The sequence below is a fragment of the Amblyomma maculatum genome, chromosome 8 (genome assembly GCF_055883805.1).
Source record: "Amblyomma maculatum isolate TAMU_Amacu chromosome 8, ASM5588380v1, whole genome shotgun sequence".
NCBI classification, from domain to species: domain Eukaryota; kingdom Metazoa; phylum Arthropoda; class Arachnida; order Ixodida; family Ixodidae; genus Amblyomma; species Amblyomma maculatum.
The window spans coordinates 123651103-123673795 of NC_139351.1; the positions used below are offsets into that span (position 1 = coordinate 123651103).

Sequence of the window (22693 nt, forward strand, 5' to 3'; positions counted from 1 at the left end):
AGGCTATCATGCGCCAAGCACAAGGTATATTATGGTTTTTTTTTAAAAGGAATGAAGTGTTAAGATATCATAGTTTGTTCAGGAAGGATGTTTCTTCTAAGAAACTAAAAACACATGAAATGTCTACAATTGCATTCTCTCCTAGGAGAAGTGATGGATGGAATGGTATCTGTTTGGTGTAAAATAGAGTGAAATGCTTTTTCCGTAGCTTTTCGAGTTTTTTACATGAAATTAAAATGTGGTTTATCGTCAGTCCATGTCCACAGTCTTCACATATGGGTTCATCTTCTTTTTTGAGAATGTAACTATGAGTAAGATGCGTGTGTCCTATTCGAAGGCGACATAATATTACCTCCATGAAGCGTTTCTGGTGACTGCATGACTTCCATTCTTCGACAACTGGTTTCACGACGTGTAGTTTGTTGTTTATTTCATTTTTCCATGAGGCTTGCCATTTTTCCCTGAGCTTTTTTTGTATGAATTTCAAAACATCTTTGCGTGGTACATTTACTTTTTCTATTTTTGCTTTTCGGGCAGCTGCTGCACATTCGTCAGCTGTCTCGTTACCTACGATTCCGACATGGCTAGGTACCCAGCAGAATTTAATTTTGTAACCTCGTGTTTCGGCTGATGTTATACAATGTATTATTTTTCCCACTACAGGTTCTGTTGCATTTTTAGAGTGTAATGCTGTGATTAAGCTGAGGGAGTCAGTGTAGATTATACTCTTTTCAATATTGCATTTTATTATTTTTTCCACAGCTATGGATATGGCATAACTTTCTGCAGTGAACACTGATGCACAATTGGGCAACCTAACTGTTTTCTGGCGATTGTTTTCTACGACACCACTACCAACATATGAGGTAGTTTTAGAACCGTCGGTATAAAATGTATTGTGGTCTTTGTATTTTTCCTCTAATGTCAGGAATTCTTGTAATATGTGTTCGTGTGGAGTTTGTTGTTTGTCAAACTGTGTTAAAGTAAGGTCGCATACACAGGGAAATTTATACCAAGGGGGTAATGGATCAGGGCATTGTGCAATGTCGGGGAGTGTATCGAGTATTTTTATTTCTTCGCACATCTGTTCGAAGCGGAGGAGAAGGGGTCTGACTGCTTGCGGTTTGTTGTTGAACAGGGTTCTGGACGGGCACTTTGTTACTATGGGGTAGCAGAGGTGTGTTGGTAGCGAACGGATCTTAAGAATGTATGAACAAGTTAGCATGGTTCTTCTGTCCTCAAGAGATGGTTCGTTGGTTTCTACATACAGACTTCGCACAGGCGACGTCCTGTATGCCCCGGTCGAAAGACGCAGACCTAGGTTGTGGACTGGGTCTAGTCGTTTTAGGTATGAGGGTCTTGCGGAACCGTAGACTATGCAACCGTAGTCCAAGCTCGAACGTACAACTGAACGATAAATCTGCAGAAGGCATGTCCTGTCGGCTCCCCAGCGTTTACGTGACAGCACTTTGAGTATATTTAAAGATTGGGAGGCTTTCTTTTTAAGGGTGTTTATGTGGGGGAGGAAAGTAAGCTTTCTGTCGAAAGTAATGCCTAGAAAATTATGTTCGTGTTTTACTGGGAGAGCAATGTCATTGAGGTAAACTGTAGGGTCCACTTGCAAACCTCGTCTAAGTGAGAATAAAACGGCTATTGATTTCTGTGCAGAGAACCTGAAACCATTTCTATCTGCCCATGTCGCTAGTTTATTCACTGTTAATTGAATTTGTCTCTCACACGTTGATACATTAGAGGATGTACATGCTATTTGTAGGTCATGATAGCTCGTTGTAATGAATCTGTAATATCTCCATCGGAGCCAGAATTGGTCCATATGGTGATGTCGTCGGCGTATATGGAATGATGTATGTGTGGGATATCATCTAACAGACGCGGGAGGCCGCTCATAACGATGTTGAAGAGAAAAGGTGAAAGTACGGCGCCTTGCGGTGTTCCTCTCGTCCCTAGTGTAATTTTGTCGCTAACTTTGTCAACGAAATGGAGCGTAGCCGTACGCGCATTCAGAAAGGCAGCGATGTAGTCGTATGTCCGTTTGCCTACGTGTAACTGTGAGAGGTGATTGAGGATGGAAGCGTGTGACACATTGTCGAAGGCCTTACTCACATCGAGTCCCAGGATGGTTCGCGTGGCTCTTATGCGATTTGTATCTAGAATGCCTTGTTGAATTTGCCACATAATGTCCTGAGTCGAAAGACCTGCTCGAAACCCAATCATGGAAGGGGGAAACGTGCCTTCCGCATCGGTGTGCATAAGGAGCCTGTTTAAGACAACGTGTTCCATTACCTTCCCGAGACATGACGTTAGCGAGATTGGGCGGAGGTTCCCCATCTCGAGTCTTTTGCCCGGTTTAGGTATGAAAATAATTTTAGCGTGCTTCCATTCCTCAGGGACGCTGCCCTCTGTCCAGTACCTGTTGAAGAGGTCCGTAAGAGCCTCTACTGACTGGTCTTCTAAATTGCGCAACATCTTATTGGTGATGCAATCTTCCCCCGGTGCCGAGGTGGTGTTAATTTTGTTAAGAGCAGCCCTAATCTCTGCTACGGTAAAGACGCTATCCATGCGAGGATTATCCAATCCTGAGTACCCATCTGGCGTGGGTATATCCTGGGAGGTGTTAATGTATTTATCTTTTAAAGTGGTCATGAGCTCTTCGTCGGTGCCTTGGAAAGATTGCGAGATCCTATGTAGGTTCTTGTGGGAATCTGCCTTAGTTCTCGTAGGATCCAGTAAATGTCTAAGTAAAAACCACGTGTTCTTGTTGCCCAGTTGCCCATTAAGGCGGTCGCAAGTCTGATGCCACTGTTCTCGGCTAAGTTCCCACGAGTAAGCCTCGATTTCCTTTTCAAGCCGGGTTAGCCGAATTTTTAAACGTCGGTTATGCTTATTTTTACGCCATCGAGCATGGATACTTCCTTGTGCTTCAATCATGTGCACTAGCTTAGCGTCCGGACTGGGGCTGCTGTCCTCAAGGGCAACAGTTTTTGAAGTGTTTGCGGCGTCTTGCAACAGACGCTCCGTCCATTGTCTTAAATCTACTATACTTTCCGCGGGCCTTTGCGAGCGGACATATCTAAAGGCGTCCCAGTTCGTGTGCTTCACTTCCTGGCGACGCATTTTGCAATGCGTAGCTCGGAAAGTGGTACATAGTACATAGTGGTCGCTTCCTATGTTTGTATTTAGGTTTTCCCATCTCGCATCGGGGATATTTCTGGCAAAGGTAAGGTCAGGGCACGTATCCCTGGTTACACTGTTACCAATGCGCGTAGGTTTATCAGGGTCGACGAGTAAGGTATGCCCTAGCGCCTGGGCTGTCTCCCATAATTTAGTTCCCTTTCTACTGTTAACTGAGTAGCCCCATTCTGCATGGGGTGCGTTAAAGTCTTGAACAGTCAGCAACATTCCATTATGAGCGGCTACATGCGCCTTACGGAAGAGTGTGGCTATTTTCGTGCTGTTGTCTTTAGGTGGACTATATACGTTTAGAATGTAAAGGGGAGATTCTGTTCGTTTGTTCGGCAGGATTTGTATAAATGTATGAGAGACCTCCGGTATTTCCAAATCTAATTGGTTTGCAGTTAGATTACGGTGTACAAGTGTAGCTGTGATCGGCCGGCACTCAGCCGACACTTTCTCATTGTATGCTGTATACCCTGCAAGCTTTACTTCTGTATTCGTCTCTTGAAGTGCTATGACTACCGGCCTGTTTGTTTGGGCCAAAACTGCATATTCCAGAGCCTTGCGCTTGGCTCGGAATCCCCTGCAGTTCCATTGCCACACTATAACAGGTGTACTAGCCATCGCGTATCGGGTAAGGTTCCGCTCGCGCGGGTTGCAATACGCTGGGTCGGAGAATGCTGCTGGGGGACGGACGCGCCGAAGCACCGTCAGCTGGGCGTGAGAATGCTGTGTTGGCGGGAGGCAAAGAGCCTGCATTTGGCGTTGGAGATATCAGATTGCTAGGGGATGCTAGTGCGTTAACCCTGGTTGTAAGCGTGTCGAGTTTAGCTAGGACAGTTTCGAAAGTAGTCGGAAACTTTTCCATTGTGTCAGTTACTTTGTTAAGCTGTGGTATTAATTTCTGGATAGTTTCCTCCACCTTGGCTAGTCTTTGGTCTATCTTTGCAAATCTCTCTTCATAATTACTCTCTAAGTCATCTGTATCTGGCCGAGGTACCGAAGGTGCCTTTCGTTTGTTACGGCGGTTTTGATCTACTTCCATGTCCTCATTGCGGCTGACTTCAAGGCGAGCGCAAGCCACAGACGACTGTTCATTTTTTGATTGCGCATTTGCAGTTTCTAGCTGTTTGATTTTTGCGTTAGACTGAGCTAACTGTTGTTGCAGTTGTCGGACTAACTCTGCCAGCTCCCTTACCTGTGGGTCGGGTGCTCGGCGTTGCTTGTCTGTAAGTGGAGTCTTCCATGCCAAATGTTTGGCAGGTCTTCCTTCTTCTCCGGAGTTGGAGTTGATCCGCGAGCTGCGTCTCTGGGACGATGACCTGCTCCTATCTCTGCTCCCACTGCGTCCACGTAGAGGGGGAAAAGAGTCATCTCTTGGTTCCTGCAGCTGAAGTGGTGGACTTGTGGCGAGGTCAGTTGGGGGACTGCTGCTTTGCAGTGGCGGGAAGGATTCATCCCTTGGAGGTGGTTGTTGGTGGCCGCGTTCTCGGGGACGGGACTGGCGGCCGCTTGGCGAACTGTCTGGGTCAGTGGCAGTGTCCGTGGGGGATATTGAAGATTTGCGCCTGTGGCTAGACACGAAGCGGTATTTGCAGCTTCTGCTGCCTGTTGGATGTGAGCCTTTGCATACGATGCACATGGCTTGGCAGGTAGGTGGTTGGCCGGCTGGTGGGGAGTCGTTAGCGACGCCGCAGCGGCGGCATGTAGGTATTCGTGGTTGGGGGCACACGTCCGCTCGGTGACCCAGCTTGCGACAGTTGAAGCACGCCTCCGGACGAGGCTTCAAAGGGAAGACTTCGAAAGTAAACCCCAAGTACCGCACGTATCGGGGCAGCTCGGTGTTGGCGAACGTAACGACGAAGTGCTGCGTCTTGCCCATACGACGCGCAGCAACGATGGGGAGATCGGGATTTCGAGCGCGGAGCTCAGCCAGGATCTCGGCATCGTTTTCGTAACTGTAGGCTCGGTACAAAATCCCCCGTACGGAATTGTCCGGGGCTGGGGCGTAGGCGGCAACCGGGACTACTGTCTTGTCGATGGTGATGGTGCCGATCTTGGCGTAAGACACTGCACGGGCATTGTCAGGCGTGCTCACTGTGATGGTGTTGTTAGTGGGGTGTATGCGGACTTGGTCGGCAGTAACCGCTAGGCGGTGGTCGACGTTGGCGGCTGCGTAGATAGCAAGTGCAAGTCGTGCGGGGCCTACGGTGTGAAGGTTCAGCGTGCCCTGTGGACGGAGGACGATCTTGAGGTGTTCCGAGGGCAGGCGGGGCAGAGGACGCTTTTTGGTCAAAGGTGGAGGGCGTCCGCGTGTCCGCGGATTCGGTACAGTCGATGTCGTGGCTGGCGTCTGGGCCTCGGCAGGTTGTTTCTTGGGCGGAGATGGTCTTCGGTACCGGCGTTGCATCTCGAATGCCGTCCGTGAGCCATCGGATAACTCCGCGGCGGTAATGTCGGTGCCTTCCACAGTGTAAGGCATAGTCAAGGCGGTGTTGGGCTTGGCGGGACGCGACGTCGCCACCGCCGCTGCGCGCGAACGCGCCGATGTCGTGAGGCAGCGATAGGCTTAGCTGTCGCAGCTGTTGCGGCCAAAAATATTTGGTCGAAAAATCATCAAACTGCTTGCCTTGGTCTGGAAATCACCACACCGGGTCCGGAGCGATAGACGAACGTCCAGGGCAAAGTTGGTGAACGCAAGTGGCAAGAAATACGAAATTTTGCTGTGAAATCACGGAGCTCATGTGAGATGCGTCCGCTCGCTCCACGATCCTGTCTGGTGACTGTAGGAAGAACGAACAGAAAAAAAAAAAAATTGGAGGACGCTTAAGCTTCGCCTTCAAGAGTGGAACGCGATAGCGTTATTGCACCTCGTTCGCATCGCCCACTCATTCGCTCGGTATGCTCTTGAGTCACACAAAGAACTTATTAAACGCAAGGGTATTTGGGGCATCCTCGCACCGGTACCCGCGCGGCTCGAAGGGGAGAAGCGGGTGAGCGAAGATAGTGATCTAAAGAAAGGAAAGACGCTTGGTTCTACAACCCGTGAGGGTGCACAGCGAAACGTCAGGGGCGAGTGGCGCGCCACGTGTCGTGGCAGCACCGCACATTGCGAGGAGGGGTTCTGTGTTTGCCGCAAGATGGCTCTGCATGTGCGCAGAGCGCAGAAGAAATGTAGCGGAAACGTACTTCGCTACTCGTGTAACTGCGACTACTGTAAGTAACATGCTCATAATTACCGATATACACCGCAGTATAACGTTCTACGGCACGTTTCTAAGGCAACACCGCATTCACTAGAAGCGCTTTTGTGCTGCTTTCAAGCATCGAACTCGTGGCTGAGTGGTAGCGTCTCCGTCTGATACTCCGGAGACCCTGGTTCGATTCCCACCCAGCCCATCTTGGAAGTTGCCTTTTATTTATGAAGTGCATGCCGGGATTTATCGCTCACGGCCAACGCCGCCGACGCCGACGACACCGACTTCTCTGCGACACGAGCTCCTTAACGCTGTCGCGTTAAAATGCGCGGGCCTGCTACTGGCTCTGTAGCTGAGGCACCTTATTTGCTGTTGTGGCTGTAGGAAGAAGGAAAAGAAAATGCACGGGCCTGCTACTGGCTCTGTAGCCGAGTCACCTCCGCTGTCTCGTGCGGACATGGATTGACCTACCTGCCCCAGCCCCATCATTGGAGTCAGGACCGCGCTTTGCCGCTTGCGGCGGGGTCTAGCCTGCACCGAATTTTTATCTGTTGTAGGCCGTCATTGCACCCGCCACCGTTTAGGTGGTGGACGACGGCTCTTGTTGCGGCGCGCGTCTTTCTCTCCCTCTTCCTTTTATTTCTTATCTATTTTCTCTTCTGTCTGCCCCGCCGGGGTGGTGCAGTGGTAAGACGCCCGACTACTGTGCCGGAGTACCCGGGTTCGAACCCGACCTCGGCGGCTGCGTTTCGATGGAGGCGAATTACGAAGAGGCGTCCGTGTGCTGTGCGATGTCAGAGTACGTTAAAGATCCCCAGGTGGTCGAACACTCCGTAGCCCTCCACTACGGCTCCTCTTTCTCTCTTTCCACTTTCACTCCCACCTTCTTCCCTTACGGCGCGGTTGCGGTGTCCACAGAAAACAAGTGAGACAGTTACCGCGCCTTTCCCTTCCTATAAATAAATCGTTTTTTTTCTCCTGTCTCCACGACGCAGCAGAGGTGGTTCAGCTACAGAGCCTGCTACCCGTGCATTTTCTTTTCCTTCTTCCTACAGCCACAACAACAATGCATGGATGGATGTTGTTGTTGTGGCTGTTGGAAGAAAGAAAAGAATATGCACGGGCCTGCTACTGGCTCTCTAGAAGAGCCACCTCCGCTGCCTCGTGCGGAAAGAAGAGAAAATAGAGAAAAGAAGAGGGAGAAAAAATTGGCAGTGGCTTAGCTAAGCCTGATAATTGCGAAAGCAATAGCTATATGACTACTGCCGTTCCGGCACCGGCTGCAACGGCATTTTTTACGCTAGCAGAAATAAAAGCATCCCTGGAGACTGCGTTGGTTCCACTTGCCTCTAGGCCACCTCCTATAGTGTCGAACGTTGCACCCCCGGTGGTAGCTGCGGTAGGAGGCCGCGGTTGGTAGCTACCGCCTCGCAAGTTGACGGCGCGAGTTGGGGGCCCCGTTTTAGCGGCAGATGGGATAACGTCACTCCGACTGTAGCGCTCCCTCACGGAGGGAGCAGGAGTTAGGCCGCGTTTGGTAGCTACCGCCTCGCGAGTTGACGGCGCGAGTTGGGGCCCCTGTGTTTGCGCAGCAGTGCTTGGCGGCGCCCCAAAGGTCACGCTAAAGGTCAATGTTAGCGCCTCGCTACGCGAAGGGCTGAAAAGTGAAAGTAGTATTGCTTTCGCAATAAAAGACGTGTGCCGCAACAACAGCCGTCGTCCACCACCGAAGCGGTGGCGGGTGCAATGATGGCCTACAACAAATAAAAATTAAGTGGCAGTCTAGCCTCCGCCCCCGCCAGCGGCGGTGACCTGTCCCAGCCCCATCAGGGCCAGGATCAGCCACTCTTCCTTTAAAACATTTGTTTTCATCGGCTTTAAGAGGTGATGGGTTCAGTTTGATTTACCAAGATACTTTGTTGGGCGAGTTGGTACACATTCATTGTTAATTTAAACAGCGCGAACACGAAGACAAAGGACAAGATAAAAGAAAGCCACAGTACTGTGACTTTCTTTTTTGTTGTCCTTTGTCTTCGTCTTCGCGCTGTTTAAATTAACAATTTCAGTTTGATTGTTAGCCGCGCCAGATGGCCGAGTTGCGTCCTGTCGGCAATCTTCGGCCCAATATCAGTGACCCGAGCCTGGATGGCCGCGTCCAAGCAGCGCAGCACGGCCTCCCACTCCTCCAGAGATGGAGCTGGTAGCAAATCGGCGGGTGGCGGATAAGCCGCGCACCCCCATGTAATGTGGTCTAAAATGGCGTCGACGCCACACTCTGCATTTAGGGTCAACCTGCTCCTTGAATATATATGAATATACTTTGGGGCACGGGAAGGAGCGGGTTTGTAGCTGGCACCAGAGGATCTCCTGGGCCTTGCTTAATGAATTATGACGCGCGCTGCAACAGCCGTCGTCCACCACCTAAGCGGTGTCGGGTACAATGACGGCCTACAACAATTCAAAATAAGCGCCGCAATATAAGTGCTGATTTAAGGAATGTGTAGCAAAAATAATGTATGCACTGGTGGAAATAAGCAAGTAAACGTTATCTTAATGCTAAATTCAAGGCGAAAATAAATGCGAAATACATGCGACGCGTCAGCGGCTTGGTAATATGCGACGCTGTCGTCTGATTCAATGGATTTACGGTTATTTATTCATTCATATAGAAAGAAATGACCACGGCAGCGCGGCTGCCACGGTTGTGGAACTTTCCCAGTTACAGTGACTTTACAAGACGTAAACGACCGCTCGGAGCGAGTGATGGCATAAAACAACGCGATGCATACGAAAAATGAAACCGAAAGTAAAATCGTGGTTTCTCGCCGATTTCTCGAAGTGCTATCGAAGTCAACGTTGGCCAAAATCAAAGTCGGCTGTGTGCGCTCTTGTATTCTTGTTATCATCTGTGGTATAGTGCCTAGATCTGTGGTGTGTCACTTGCAATTAACAACAAAGTTGGGGTGGAACTGCAGCCTTTTATGGAATGCCAAAACCTTTTACCACTTCTGTTCTAACTTACCATTTGCATCTGCGGGCAACCAATGTGTGTATGGGCCGAAGGAGTGTCGAGTGGTGGGCTAGTTGACCATATTTATGCTTCGTGTTGAGCGCTATCCTCGCTTCTTTCTCTATTCTTTATCGCGTTTTGAATGGTGATCTATGATATTCGTGGCGGTGATATCAAGATCTTGTGAGAAACTGTTGTACTTCACTGGAGCCATTAATGACGTGATTCGTTACACGTTATAACATTACTGCTGGCGGCTTGTATAATGCCGGCTTTGTTGATTGCTACCCTGTTGTCAAACTTCCTGATTAGAGAAGTAGGTACCGCCGATCCGAACCACGGCCGTCAAATATAGCTAGAAGTAGAGAACAATGGGGAGTATGCTTGGCCTGCACTCCTAGCTACATCACGAATTGCAGTTCGTATCACTCAAGAGAAAGGCAAACGATTTTGTGCCTTGCCTAGCGCGCTCACACAGTGCAGAAACTGAGGGCAGTGAAGAGTGGCTGAAGAAATTACAGCAATCTATGGGACGTGAAATGATTGGTGTGAGGTTTAGAGACTCAAAAACTGTGTGGGTTAGGGAACAAAGGCTTGTAATGATGTTCTGGCTGAAATTGAAATGAAACATTGGGAATGCCACTAAGTTCGATAAAAAGGCAGCTGATAATTTTTTAGGGTACTAGAGCATATGCTGTAGCTAAGTGGCATCATCATGATTAAGATTAGGGGGCAATGTTCCCATTGACACAGTGTATAAAATGATGAAAAAGAACAAAGACCCCTGTGGCTACCTTTTATCGAAATCACCTTCCATTGTGGCACAGTGGTTGAGGCACTTGATTGCTATGCCCACTGATGCGGGATCGAATCCCAACTACGGCGGTCGTTTTTCAAGCAAAAAGCAAGGCGCCCAAGTGATTAATGCACATTAAAGAACCCTAAGGGGTTGACATTTCCAGAGACCTCCACCGTACAGCACCTCTCGTAGCCTCATTCGCTTTTGGACGTTAAAACCCACAAAACTAAACCTTTTCTGGATATGAAAGGAGCCTACGACATTGTACCTGAACAAAACTGTGGGACATTCTGGACGCACGAGGTGCAGAAGGTAGAGTAACCACTCCTTTAAAGATGTTTGAAGGCTGTTTATAAAGGTAACCGGATGCGTATACAATGGGAAAAATGGTGTCTAAGCCTGTAGAGGTGAGGCGGAAGCTTAGATTAGGCAAGGATGTTCTCTGTCAGCTTTGTTGTTCAGGCTGTACCTGAAAGGATTAGATCCTAAACTTGAGAGGAGTAGACTCGGCTTGAACCTTTCCTCCTTCGAGCAAAGAGAATGTTTATAGCAGGTTGGTTGGTTGGTTGGTTGGTTTGTGGGGTTTAACGTCCCAAAGCGACTCAGGCTATGAGAGACGCCGTAGTGGAGGACTCCGGAAATTTCGACCACCTGGGGTTCTTTAACGTGCACTGACATCGCACAGCACATGGGCGCCTTGCTTTTCGCCTCCATCGAAAAACGGCCGCCGAGGCCGTTTCTAGCAGGCATTACCCGGTCTGATCTTCACGAAGAATATAAGTACTAATGGCTGACAACAGGGAAGATTTGCACAGGTTGAGGGATATCTACGGTATAGGAGACAGATTCGGTTTAAAGTTAGGAGAAAAAATCGGCAGTCGTGATTTTTCATGATAACAAGAGCAGCGTGTGTAGGATACCGGCGGCCACACTGGAGATAGTGGATAACTACAAGTATACCTTAGGGCATGGATACATATTAGAAGTGAGTAATCTAACAGAGCATGATGGAACATGAAAAAAGGTAACGGCTAAAGGTAGCAGGAATGGAGCAGTCATGAAAAATCGGGTATGTACTGTGGAATTACGACAGGCTAGAAGTTGTACCAGGGATCTGGAAAGGGTTGATGGTTTCTAGTCTGTCTTTTGCCAGTGCAGACCTATGTATGAGATCAGAGGTCAGAGCAATGTTGGAAATTAGGCAGCACTAGGTAGGTAGGCTCAGGAGGTACAAGATGACATCGAATGGTCTTCATCTGAGGGCAGGGAAGCTAGCAGCAAGGTAGAATTTGGACAGTGATTGAGAGCAATGGGGAAAAAGCGGTGGGCTAGGAAAGTCTTTAGCTACCTCTACATGAGGAATGACACAAAATGGAGAAAGTAGACAAGAAAATTAGCAAACATATATTTGGACAGCAGTAGGGGGACCAGCCAGGAATTATCGGTAAAGAGAAAGGTTCAAGAAACGGGGAGAGCTCAGCGGAAATTTAGGATGCAGCCTAAATCGGCATGATAATTCTAGGGGCAGCTTATTGTTCAAGGCTAGGACAGGAATACTGTGGACTAAGACATACCAAGTCACATACCAAGAGATAGGCTTTGCTGTGCATTGCCTGAGGACATGGAAAGGAAAGGGCTGAACATGACTTCTTATTAAAAGCTCCTCCATAGAGTAATGAGAGGGGACACTTGGGCCCTTTCACAGCCGAGAGTTCCACGACTCTACCAGATAGCATCGCTCATAAAAAAAATGTTTTGGTTTAAGGACTGTGGAGGACAAATACACAACTGACTGGTAGAAATAACCAAGTGAAGGTTATATTTGGTTGCTAAACTCAAGGCAGTAAGTGTAAAATATATTAGTAGACACAGGTAGGTGGCATGCTCCGCTGCTGCCCAACTTTAGCCTTGTTCATTTATTTATAAAGAAAGAAGCGGCCGCATGGCAGCAGCGGTTGTGGAGTGTTTCCAGTTCCAGTCACTTTACAAGATGCAAATGGCGACTCAGCTCCAGCAAGCGCTTGCATAAAACTGCACGATGCACTCGAAAAAGTAAGACCGAGAGTGAAATTGTGGCCTCCAAGATTCGCTGTAGAATTGCGGCTGGCCATCCTAGGATGCTCTAGTGGGTGGAAGGGGCAGCCTGCAGCTACAACATTCATGAGTTAGCACTGAAAATTTGTGGCAAGACGTGCTTTTTCCAGCTCCTGCCAAAGCTTTTGTGCAGTGAAATTGTTCCTCTGGTTTCTTGCAAAGACAAAATGTTAATCAACGACCTTGAGCCATTATGTGCCCTTTTTACCCCTTCTTCGCCTTTCCTTTTCGCTGCTTTTCTAAGTGAAAGTGGCTACAGCCCTACTACAAAGTTGGTTTCTGCTTTTCAATTTCCCTTATGTCGAAAGCACCTATGTATGTTTTATTTTGCAGCCACCGAAATTCGTGTTGACTGGAGAAAGAGTGCAAGCTTCTGCCGGAAGAACCTTCTAAGACAACTTTTGCCGAACTATGCAGATCCTCAGCTGTACATGCTCGTATCCTTGTAAACCCAGATAACTCATTACCAGGTAGCTGTGTGCAAAATGAGGTGTGTCACAACCCCTCCGGTTTTGCACCAAGCAGGCAGCCAGATTTCAGCAGCTACAGCACCAAACAGTTTAAAAGATGCCATTCCTAGCATTGTGAGGGAGCACAATGGAAAAAACATGTCAGAAACCTTGTCGCGTCTTAATCACAGTCATAGTTCACTTTCTGTTCTGTTTGAATTTCTTGAGACTTTGTGTTCCTCAGTTCGCATGTTTAACCAAGAAAGTGGTGGCATCTGTGGACGGAAAATGTGTGTCACTGCCCAGGTGCAAAAAGACGTATGAGTTGGCCCACTTCAACGTTGTGCACTACTAATTTAGGTCACGCTTCAAAGGCAACTCGTAAAATAGGTGGTGTCTAATGACTGTTTTGATGCTGAAACATGGAGGCTAACGAAAGAGATTCTACATAAGCTAACGACAATGCAGAGAGATATAGAATAGAAAATGGTTGGTGTAACTTTAAGAGATAGGAAGTGTGCAGAATGTGACACAAATAAGTAGTGAGGCTAGTTTAGCAATCTTCTTCGAGGATCTAGCGAGCATGAAATGGGATGTATTGCCAACAATAAATGAAATAAAGAAAAAGGCGAAATAATGACATTGTAGAGGAAATCAAGAAGAAATGGGCAGGGCATGTAGTGCAAAGAGAGGATAACCAATTGTCGAAGAAGGTTAACAAATTGGATACCAAGGGAAGGAAAGCGTAGCAGGGGGCGGCAGAAAGTCAGGTGGGTGGATGAGGCTAAAACGTTTGCAGGGGTCAAGTGAACGCAGCTAGCACAGGACTGGGTTAATTGGTGTAATATAGGAGAGGCCTTCGCCCTGCAATGAATATAGTCCAGCTGATGATGATGAGCAATTTGCCCACTTATACGTCATAAAATTAAACATGCGCACACATGCACAGTACTCTTACTGTTTTTATGTTTTTCCAGGGCTTTAGCTAATTTGCCTATGTTGTTCCTACTTACAGGCAACCGGAGTTGACTGGACAACAGATACAACTTGCCCAGTAGACATCGTTTTAAAATGATTCATGTCAACCTACACAGCTGATGGCCTTATGTGTGCAGATTTATATCCATCCTTTTATGCCTTAAGGGCTAGCCAGAAAAGTAGAACTGAGATGTCAAGCATTGTAAAAGGTTACTATTTGGAGCATTGTGTTTGAGCATAAATACGAATCTTGCTTGACACTTAGCAGTTATATCGGGAAGCACAATATTGGTAGTGTTTTCTTCATATTATGTAGCAATTACCTGCCTCAAGGAAAAGGAATGAATGGTCCGGTGTAATGTCCTTTGTGCATATGTGTTGATACAAGAAACGCATTAGCACTGTTGGTTGTGGCATTGTTTCCTTGTACTGACACTCCTTTGCTCAGCTTTATTTTGCTGGCCATTACTGATGAGCCAAGGGGTGAATTGTTTCACGAGAAGAAAATTTTTATACAACATCTCCCAACCTTTACTGACTGAAATAGCTTTATTCTCCAAGCATGAGAAACTACATCTTCACTGATCTTAGGTCCGGGGGTTTATACTCACCGGGCTGCAAATTTTATGCTTCAAATAGTTACCTAATCAGCCCTCCCCCTCCTACCCCCTTCTGATTTACCTAATAGGATAAATACAACATAGTCTCCTGACAACCTTTTTTTATTATGCTCAAAGGGAGCTTGAGAAAAGTGAGGGTTTTAAAGGTGAGGGATCCTAAAGATGGTGATGGTGGCTATTATACTCGCACAACATTTAGAGCATGTAAGGAACAGTACATTATATGCGTATTAATGGCAGCATAGTGTGTAACTGATTTTTATTGCTGTTACTGATATCTAAAGTTTTTTTTATTGCAAAAGCAATACTACGACAGCCAAAGCGAGACCTCAGGTGGCCACAGCTACGCCTCTTCACGGCGTAGCTACGGTCTCCTCATAAAAAAATCAACCTGCCATGGCATTTCAATTCTAATTACCCCTATGCCACGGGTAGGAGCTGCCAACTCGGGTTGCTCCTTTCATATGGGAGGGTGATATCAGAATCGGCCTACCAGAGCCGTTTGCATTCTCGTCACCCCTATGAGGCGCAGGCACGATCCATACGTCTTGGTTGAAGCGTGACTTTATATGTGGACTGGTAGCTTCCGCTTCCGCATCATACCCTTAAAGGATGAGCTTGTGTGTCCCCAATAATCTAGCACCTTACACTTATAGGGCGTGATAGGGGACTAATGTAGCAGGCAAAAGAAGCTTCCACCGTTGATTTCGCAATTAAACTAGGGTTAACCAGATCTGAACCACAACTAACTTCTTCTTTTTCACAGAGTTTGCTCTTAAAGCATTTGTGCCTGAGGTTAACAATTGTTCCATAATATATAAGCCAAGTGTCCTTAAAATTGAGTAATGGCTACTGTGAAAGATTCTGCATGTGACATCATGACTTGCTCTACAGGAATGCCAGTTTACAAACATTTATTGTGTTTTGAACTGTACAAAAGAAGTCATTTTTTAAGCCCTTCACTGGAGGCTCTAATGGAAAAGCATACAAATAAATTTGTAGATATGCTGTGCCATGTGTACATTATTCAAGATGTTATGTCTTGTGGTATAGTGCTTGCACTCTTTTTAAATGTATTCCATTGATCCTGCCGTGACAGACATTTTTTTTTTTCCTAATTTACTTGTTTTTTTATTGCACCTGATGCTTTCTGACAATAGCTACCCTACACAAGAAGATGCTTTGCCTTTTCTTACTCTGCTGCCCAATATGCATAAGCGTGTTTTGAAAACCTGTAGTAGTTGGCTGTTATTGATAGAACGCCAGCGTCAGTGTGCATTTTCTTGTTGTTGATGTGTAATGGCAGAGGAAGTGGGAAAGGAACAACCTAGCACATGGCAACCTGGCTTTATCATGTGCTTCTCCCTGCCATAAAAATGAAGGTGCTACTAGTCACAGGCCTAGTAAGATGTGTCTTGATTTTTGAGGGTGCTCAAAACTTTTCTCGTCATTTGTACTCATTTTAGCATGGAATTCAGCTGACCTACATAGCTGCTGCACCACTTTCTGAAGGTGGTCATGCAAAAGCATGAGAGGGCATGCCACTGTGCTTAGGACGGCCACAGTTCACATCACATTACCTCGGTCTGCAATGTCCTTTTCTATTATGCTGTTATCTGTGGACTCAATATCTGGTTCTTTCTACTTGCATGGGAGGAATTGATATCCTTTCATTGTGTGCATAGAGTTGCTGACTCGCCAAGGTCTCTCAAAAGAATTATAGCTTTGGGCATTTAACTGGCATGCTGAAGTCTTACATTTCATTTCATTTTCAAGCATTGGTTCATGGATGAGGACATTTTACTAAATGAAATCTGGAAGTGTTGGCTTGAGGTTTTTTTTTTTCAGCTTCTGTCAGCAAACTGATAATTTTTATCTTAAAATATGATGCGTTTGTCAGAACTAAAGACAGTAATATAGACTCTAAATGATTTTCGAATGTCTTTTGCTTTCTTCTGGACCTGTTGAAAAAAAAGCTTTCATAAGTTCTTCTAGAGCTCCACTGCTAATCGCAGCTAGCTGCCCCTAATTATTTTTTAAGTGTGCACATGCTTGATAGAGTCTCTGTCATGATGCTATTAATCATCCATATGCACAGATCGAGGCTATGGCTTTTTTTATTAAGTTCTAATGGGTAATCAGTTTTTGTTCATACCAATGGCTTTCCTCAAGCTCACCCTCACAACACCCCAAATAGAAAATGTGATACAGAGCGTAAATATGAGGACAATTTTCTATTTCACTCATGTAATTATTTGAGTATTAAGTATACTGGAAGTAACTGTCTTCTTAAAAAAGTGCCCTCAATGCATGAGCCCTCGAAGATAAATCCTTTCAAAAAGCAACCAATGTGACAAAACTGCATAAAGCTTGTTTGGCCATAATCCTGCATTCACTAGTGATAAGAGTATTTTTTGCTCTAGATTATTGTATTCAGCCTGGTTATTTTGCAAATTTGTGGTCCTTAGAGATGCAAATGTTATCTAAAGACAATTTAGTTATGCTGGTGTCATTTTTTGACGGATCGCTCTTGTTAAATATTTCTGCCTCGAAGAAACATGACTATAAAATCTTGGTAGCTCACAAATGTTTATGTGATATTAATGCCTTGGCCTAAATGGTTTAATCTACATGCACTCATTAGGTGTTTAAAAAGTTCAGACAGAACAGGGATTTTTTGCTTCAGTCTAAGTTTTTTTAATAAGGTATGAAATTGAACTTTGTTCCAGCAAATGCTGGTTTTTGGATAATTGGCTGAAGTTTCTTGTAAACATTGCACCCTGTTCTGTCATGCTTGTGTTTTTTGCACTGTTTACAAAAATGAAGAAAATAAGTTGTGCTTCAGACTAGCTGCCACAGCTGTTGAGATTTATTTTCGCATTCATTATCTTTTTTGCTCTACACCATGTGAACTACAGTTTTGGTTCTCTCCTCTTTAGAAAGTACTCTGCGCATTTCATTGCAGGCCCAGTTACCACAGCCTTCAAGTACACCACATTTTCAGGACAAGATTCGCCAAATCAAGAGCACTCTATCCCTTGCATGGAAGTATCTTCCCCTACAAGCTCGTGTCATGGTGAACCCACAGACGAAATGCTGCACAAATGCAGCTACTGCAATTTGAGTTTCAACTTCAAGAGCCAACTGGTTAAGCACGTCCGTAAGCACACAGGCGAGCGCCCTTTCCACTGTGACTACTGTGGCAGCCAGTTCGGAGACAAGCGCAACCTGAAGGAGCACATCAATACTCACACGGGTGAGCGCCCATACCATTGTGAGCACTGCAGCAGTAAATTTGCTGCAAGGACAAGCCTGCTGAACCACCAGAGGACTCACACGGGTGAACGGCCATATAGTTGCACCTACTGTCAAAGGAGCTTTGCACAGAAGACTACCCTGCAGCATCACATACGTACCCACACTGGCGAGAAACCGTATCAGTGCCAGTTGTGTCCCATGGCCTTTACGGCAAGCTATGTTCTTACGAGACATATGCGATCCCACAAGGGTGAAAAGCCATTTCAGTGCGACTTGTGCCCAAAGGCGTTCTCAAGGACGTGCGGTTTAAAAGAGCACAAAGAGAAAGAACATGAAGGCACATGTGGTATCCATGATGTCCGGCCATGATCAACATTTTGCTAGCTGTCCTGTATTTTGCAAGCTAGGAACCTGCCAAGTATCTATAGCAAGTGTAGGGTAGAATAAGATGAGAGAAAAATATTGATACACAGTATGAAAGAGCACTGAACATGGGTTGAGGGTGAGCCTCAGTTCTCAAGCTGAGCCAATGTTCCAACAAGGGGACTTGTCTTCATCTCAGCTTCCTTCCGAACTGAGGCTCCCCCTCAACGCTTTTTCATTGCTCTTTCATATAGCAAGTGTAGCTCCTAACCTTTGTCAAAAGTGTAGTCTTTCTTTCCATTGATGCTAACTTGTCTAAATAGGCATTTAGATGATATCATCTATCGCAGCACTGCTAAGTGATTTCTCAACGAGATGCTGGAACCTTTTGAGCTCTCAAACTTGCATAACTTTAAATCTTATAACATTTGCTGGTGGCATAACTTTATTTAATAAAATACTTCAGACAGTGACACGGCCTGCATTTTTTATTACTAGTGCTATTTCAGAACCTGCCTCCCTTGAGAGTTTCGGTAAAACTAAAGAGGGCGTTGCCTTTTCATTTTTTATTTTTAGTTCATTAGATTTTCCGGCATTTTAGATAAATGCTGGAAATATCAGCTCTTTAGCTTTGACAGAAGAGAAAAAAACCTGCTTCTTGATGGTTTTTAGTAATTGTTCTCAAAGAGTGTTAGTTGGAGCAGTCGAAGTGAAAATATGTCTCACCTTGAAGATATTTCTTGCTTAGTTTCGGGGCTTTACGAGTAACCTGCCGTTTTAAATAATTTAACGAAGTCTTAATTGTTCAAGTGCGTGCGTCACCATTTCTCCAATCTTACGTGACGGCCCCGATGAATTCGTACCGGAACGTAATTCATGAAACTGGGAAAGGTTTTTCAGAAACCGAACATTTAGAAAGTCTTGAACCGTGGCATGCGACAATCCTGTCCGCTCGGATGTTGGGAGAGACCGAGTAAGTGCTAATAACATTCTCGACAAATTCTGTTCTGCCACATCTTGTAAAGATGCAAGCCTGAAAGACCCAATGCTTTGTTTGTGCAGCAGGTGCCGTTAATATGGACATCGAGTGCTGAACTGCCATCACCCTCGGACTTATCAGCGCTAGCTCCTCCAATAAGATAAACCATGATATTGCCGCGCGATTTCTTTCACTGCGGTGAAACCCATAAGCCCTACTTTTGACGAGACCTGCCCCGTACAGAAACAGCAAGACCAAAAGATCCAAAAAGCTGCATATGACCGAAGGAAGCGTTTTGGAGATCGCCTGTAGCCTTAGAGGCATCTCACTACAAAGCGACTATCGACTGCACGACAGACATCGTATGCTCACCCTGGCAAAATGAATACGCAACCTCATCATCTTCTAAGCCGCGAGGACTTCCCCCCACTATCACTGGCAAATCGAGACTGCATAAACCCATCGGCCCAATTTCTGGCATCGGGAAGCTCAGGAACAGCCAGCTAAGCTCTGTTAGACCACGGTCATGCCTGGTTCATCCCACCACTGCCACCAGTTATTAGATGTGGCTTGAGGCCTCATCAGTAGCGTTGGCCTTGCGGCTCAACGGAAGGCATCAGCAGTCCCGGCAAAGACGAGGCATCGACTAATGAAAACAACGTTTAATACAGCGTCACGTAGGAATGGGCAGAGAAGCAGGCCTGGAGAGAAAACTGACACGCTTAAAAAGCAGGTGTCTTGGCGTCGTCTCTGTGTAGTCTCTCTCGCAGCGGAAACAGCCGCTGGTTTTTATACGCTCGGCAGTTCAGATGGAAAGGGAGAATTCATGTCAGCACAAGCTCTGCTGACTCAGTCACGGTGGCGCGCAAGAACCTGCTCAATCAAACATACGTTACCAGCAGAGTCGCATACGCTCTTCCATACTTGCCCCTCACTAGCAAGAAATGTGATGGGGTGAACGCTTTACTCCGCAGTTGTACAAAAACAGCCCTCGCCTTCCTCCCAGCACCTCAGCACTCCACTTACTCAAACTTGGGGCCCATAATACGTATGAAGAACTCCATGAAGCCACGCTGACAGCCCAGACGGCCTGCCTTTCGCGTACATCAGCAGGTCGCGCACTGCTCTCTTCTTTACACATATCCCCAATAGGACTCCCATCTGAAGGCACCCCATTACCTCCTGCAATTCGGTCCAAAATTTTGGTATCCCCCCCTTTCCAAAACCATGAACCCAGAACGGGATGGGAAACTCAGAAAAGCCAGGGCGCAAGCCTTACACAGACAATATGTAGATGCAGCTGTCTATGCAAACACCCATCGTAAGGTACTAGCAGTTACTAACAATCATGCAAAACGTCTCCCTGCTTGCTCAATTCTCACCGATTCTACAACGGAGGCTGAGGAGGCAGCCATTGCGCTAGCCATGACATCCACACCCACTGCGAAAATAATTTCGGATTCCAAAACAGCTATCCTGAACTTTGCCAATGGTTTAGTGTCATCCAACACCCACCGCCTTTTGCATTTTTGGCAACCCCCGACAATTTGTCACCCTTATTTGGACAACCGCGCATGCGGGCCTTCCCGGTAATGAGGAGGCTCACTCCCTGGCCCGAAGTCTCACTTTCCAGGCTGGGGAGGAACAGTCTACCTCAGATGCCGTGGAGTGCCTGCTGTCCTTTCATGACGTCCTTACCTACCACCGCGAAAATAGGAGTACTTACGCACCCCTTGCCTCGAATCTTACAATAACACAAGCTGCCCATTGGCGCAAACTACAAACGCAAAGCTTTCCTGACCAGTTTTCTTCTTCCTGCAAGCTCTGTGGCAAACCTGGCGACTTTCTACACATATTACTCACCTGCCCCTCATTCCCTCATCCTCCTTCACCAGAGGTGGCCCTAGATTACTGGGAGAAGCTACTCACCCATAGAGTTAATACAAAGACTTTGTATTAACTTTACAAACAAAGGGGGCGCTCGCGACGTCATGAATGCAACCCGGTGTGTAAGGGTACAAAGAATGCTGACTCCAGTCGCTTGCTGTCGACTTCGCAAGTGTGGCTCCCGATCTACAGCGGACTGATCAGAACCCCGGCTGATCAGAACTCGTGGGCTGCGCAGTTTCCCTGATCGGCACTTCATTTTTCTGTGTGCCCTGCTCTACGACAAAGCTGATTTCGGAAACTGAAATTTTGTCATCTCCTAGCTTGTTTCCATCTCCGCCACGCTCTATACACAAGCTTCTGTTTTTGACTCGAGCGGTGGTTCAGTTACTTCCCCACTCTCATTTGATGGAACCGGATCACCTGCAGCTACTTTGGTTGGCGTGCAGTTCACCTCGCTTAATTGATGGTGTCACTGCAGATTTTTCGTCGATGGAGCCGGTGCTAACCGTCTCAGCTGCCAGTGGCTCGACTAAGGTAACCACTTTCCCACTCGAGGCCCAGTCAGCTCGCTGCTGTGGTCACGTTGCTCGGCCACTTCCCCAAGCTGTGTTTCTTCCCCGGTGCAAGTTCGATTTTCTCCGATATTTCCACACTTTCTAGCCCTTTGCTTACAGCGGCTTTTAACTGATAAGCCAAATCAAATATACGAGTTAGTACCGTTTTTCTTGCGCTCATACCTCTTCCGATGATCTTGCAGTGACAGCTGATATCATATTAGCAATGACTCAGTTCACTGTAGTTATTCAAGTGGTCACCAAACAAGCACTTAATTTCTTCCGATGCTTCAGCAAGGAGAAGAGCTATCATTTTCTGTGCCCAACTAGCTTGCTTGAAGCATTTACTTCTGCAGACATCCTCAAAGTCTGCTAAATACTCTGCCATATCCTTGGCGATGAGGAACGGTTGCAGACCCTCTCGCAGTTTCGAACCATTACACTGAATGGCAATTAAAGCTTTTTGCCTTTCCATGCTCGTTCGATGTGCTGAAATCTCCAGCTGCATCAGTTCTGTTACGCGGGCAAGCTGCCTTTCACGCTCCTCGCACTCTTGGTGTTCCTTACGTTCAAGTTCCTCTTTTTTTTTTTAACGTTCCCTACATTCAAGTTCTTTTTCTCTTTACGTTCCCGTTCCTCAATGATCTCAAGGCATTCCAAAAGCTCATCATCTTCAGCTTCCAACTTAAGTATATTGCCTTTAGCACTTCTGGTTTTCTGAGTTTGTCTGAGATGTTCAGAGCCAACTCCTTTGCAAGCTTCAGCAATTTCAGTTTGCGCAATGACTTCAAATCTATGGCTGTTCCGAGTGCTGCCTTCTCTACTGTCCACTATTGCCTTGCTGCAAATTAACCCAGCAGCAACAACAACACAATTGCAAGCTGTGTTTTCTACACTAACAAAAGCCTGGCAAAACTCAGTAGAAGAAAGTACCGCACTTGCCAAACCTTGCAGCCAAGAATCCAACACAGTCGTTCCGCTGCAGGCAACCACTTCCCATATGCCCTACCTTATCTTTCTCTTACACATCTCCTGATTCCACACCAGTTATCCCATATAATAATTATATGCGCCCACATAAATGATTGGAATGACCCACTAATCTGGTATCCTACAGAAGAAATTTCTGCCATTCGCCAAGCATCCGAACTCATGCGTACAGTCTTTAGTAATCTCTTGCAGGATAACGAACACAGGGAATTCTTAACTCATTGTCTCAAACAGCCCTGTCCATATACATCCACTGAAGCAGCTGCTGCATCCTCTTCCGTCCCCCCCCCCCCCCCCTCGAGAAGTGCGCTAATATA

The 22693-nt window shown here is 46.5% G+C and overlaps 1 protein-coding gene across 1 annotated transcript in view; it reads left to right on the plus strand.

The window, feature by feature from the left end:
* Window positions 1–9322: 9322 nt before the first annotated feature.
* Window positions 9323–22693, plus strand: part of LOC146182444 (uncharacterized) — a 49050-nt gene continuing 35679 nt past the window's right edge. The window contains exon 1 of the mRNA XM_084575954.1: window positions 9323–17966. Within this exon, the coding sequence (XP_084432080.1) occupies window positions 17385–17966 (582 nt within the window). The 5' untranslated portion in view covers window positions 9323–17384. The remainder of the gene's footprint in view (window positions 17967–22693) is intronic.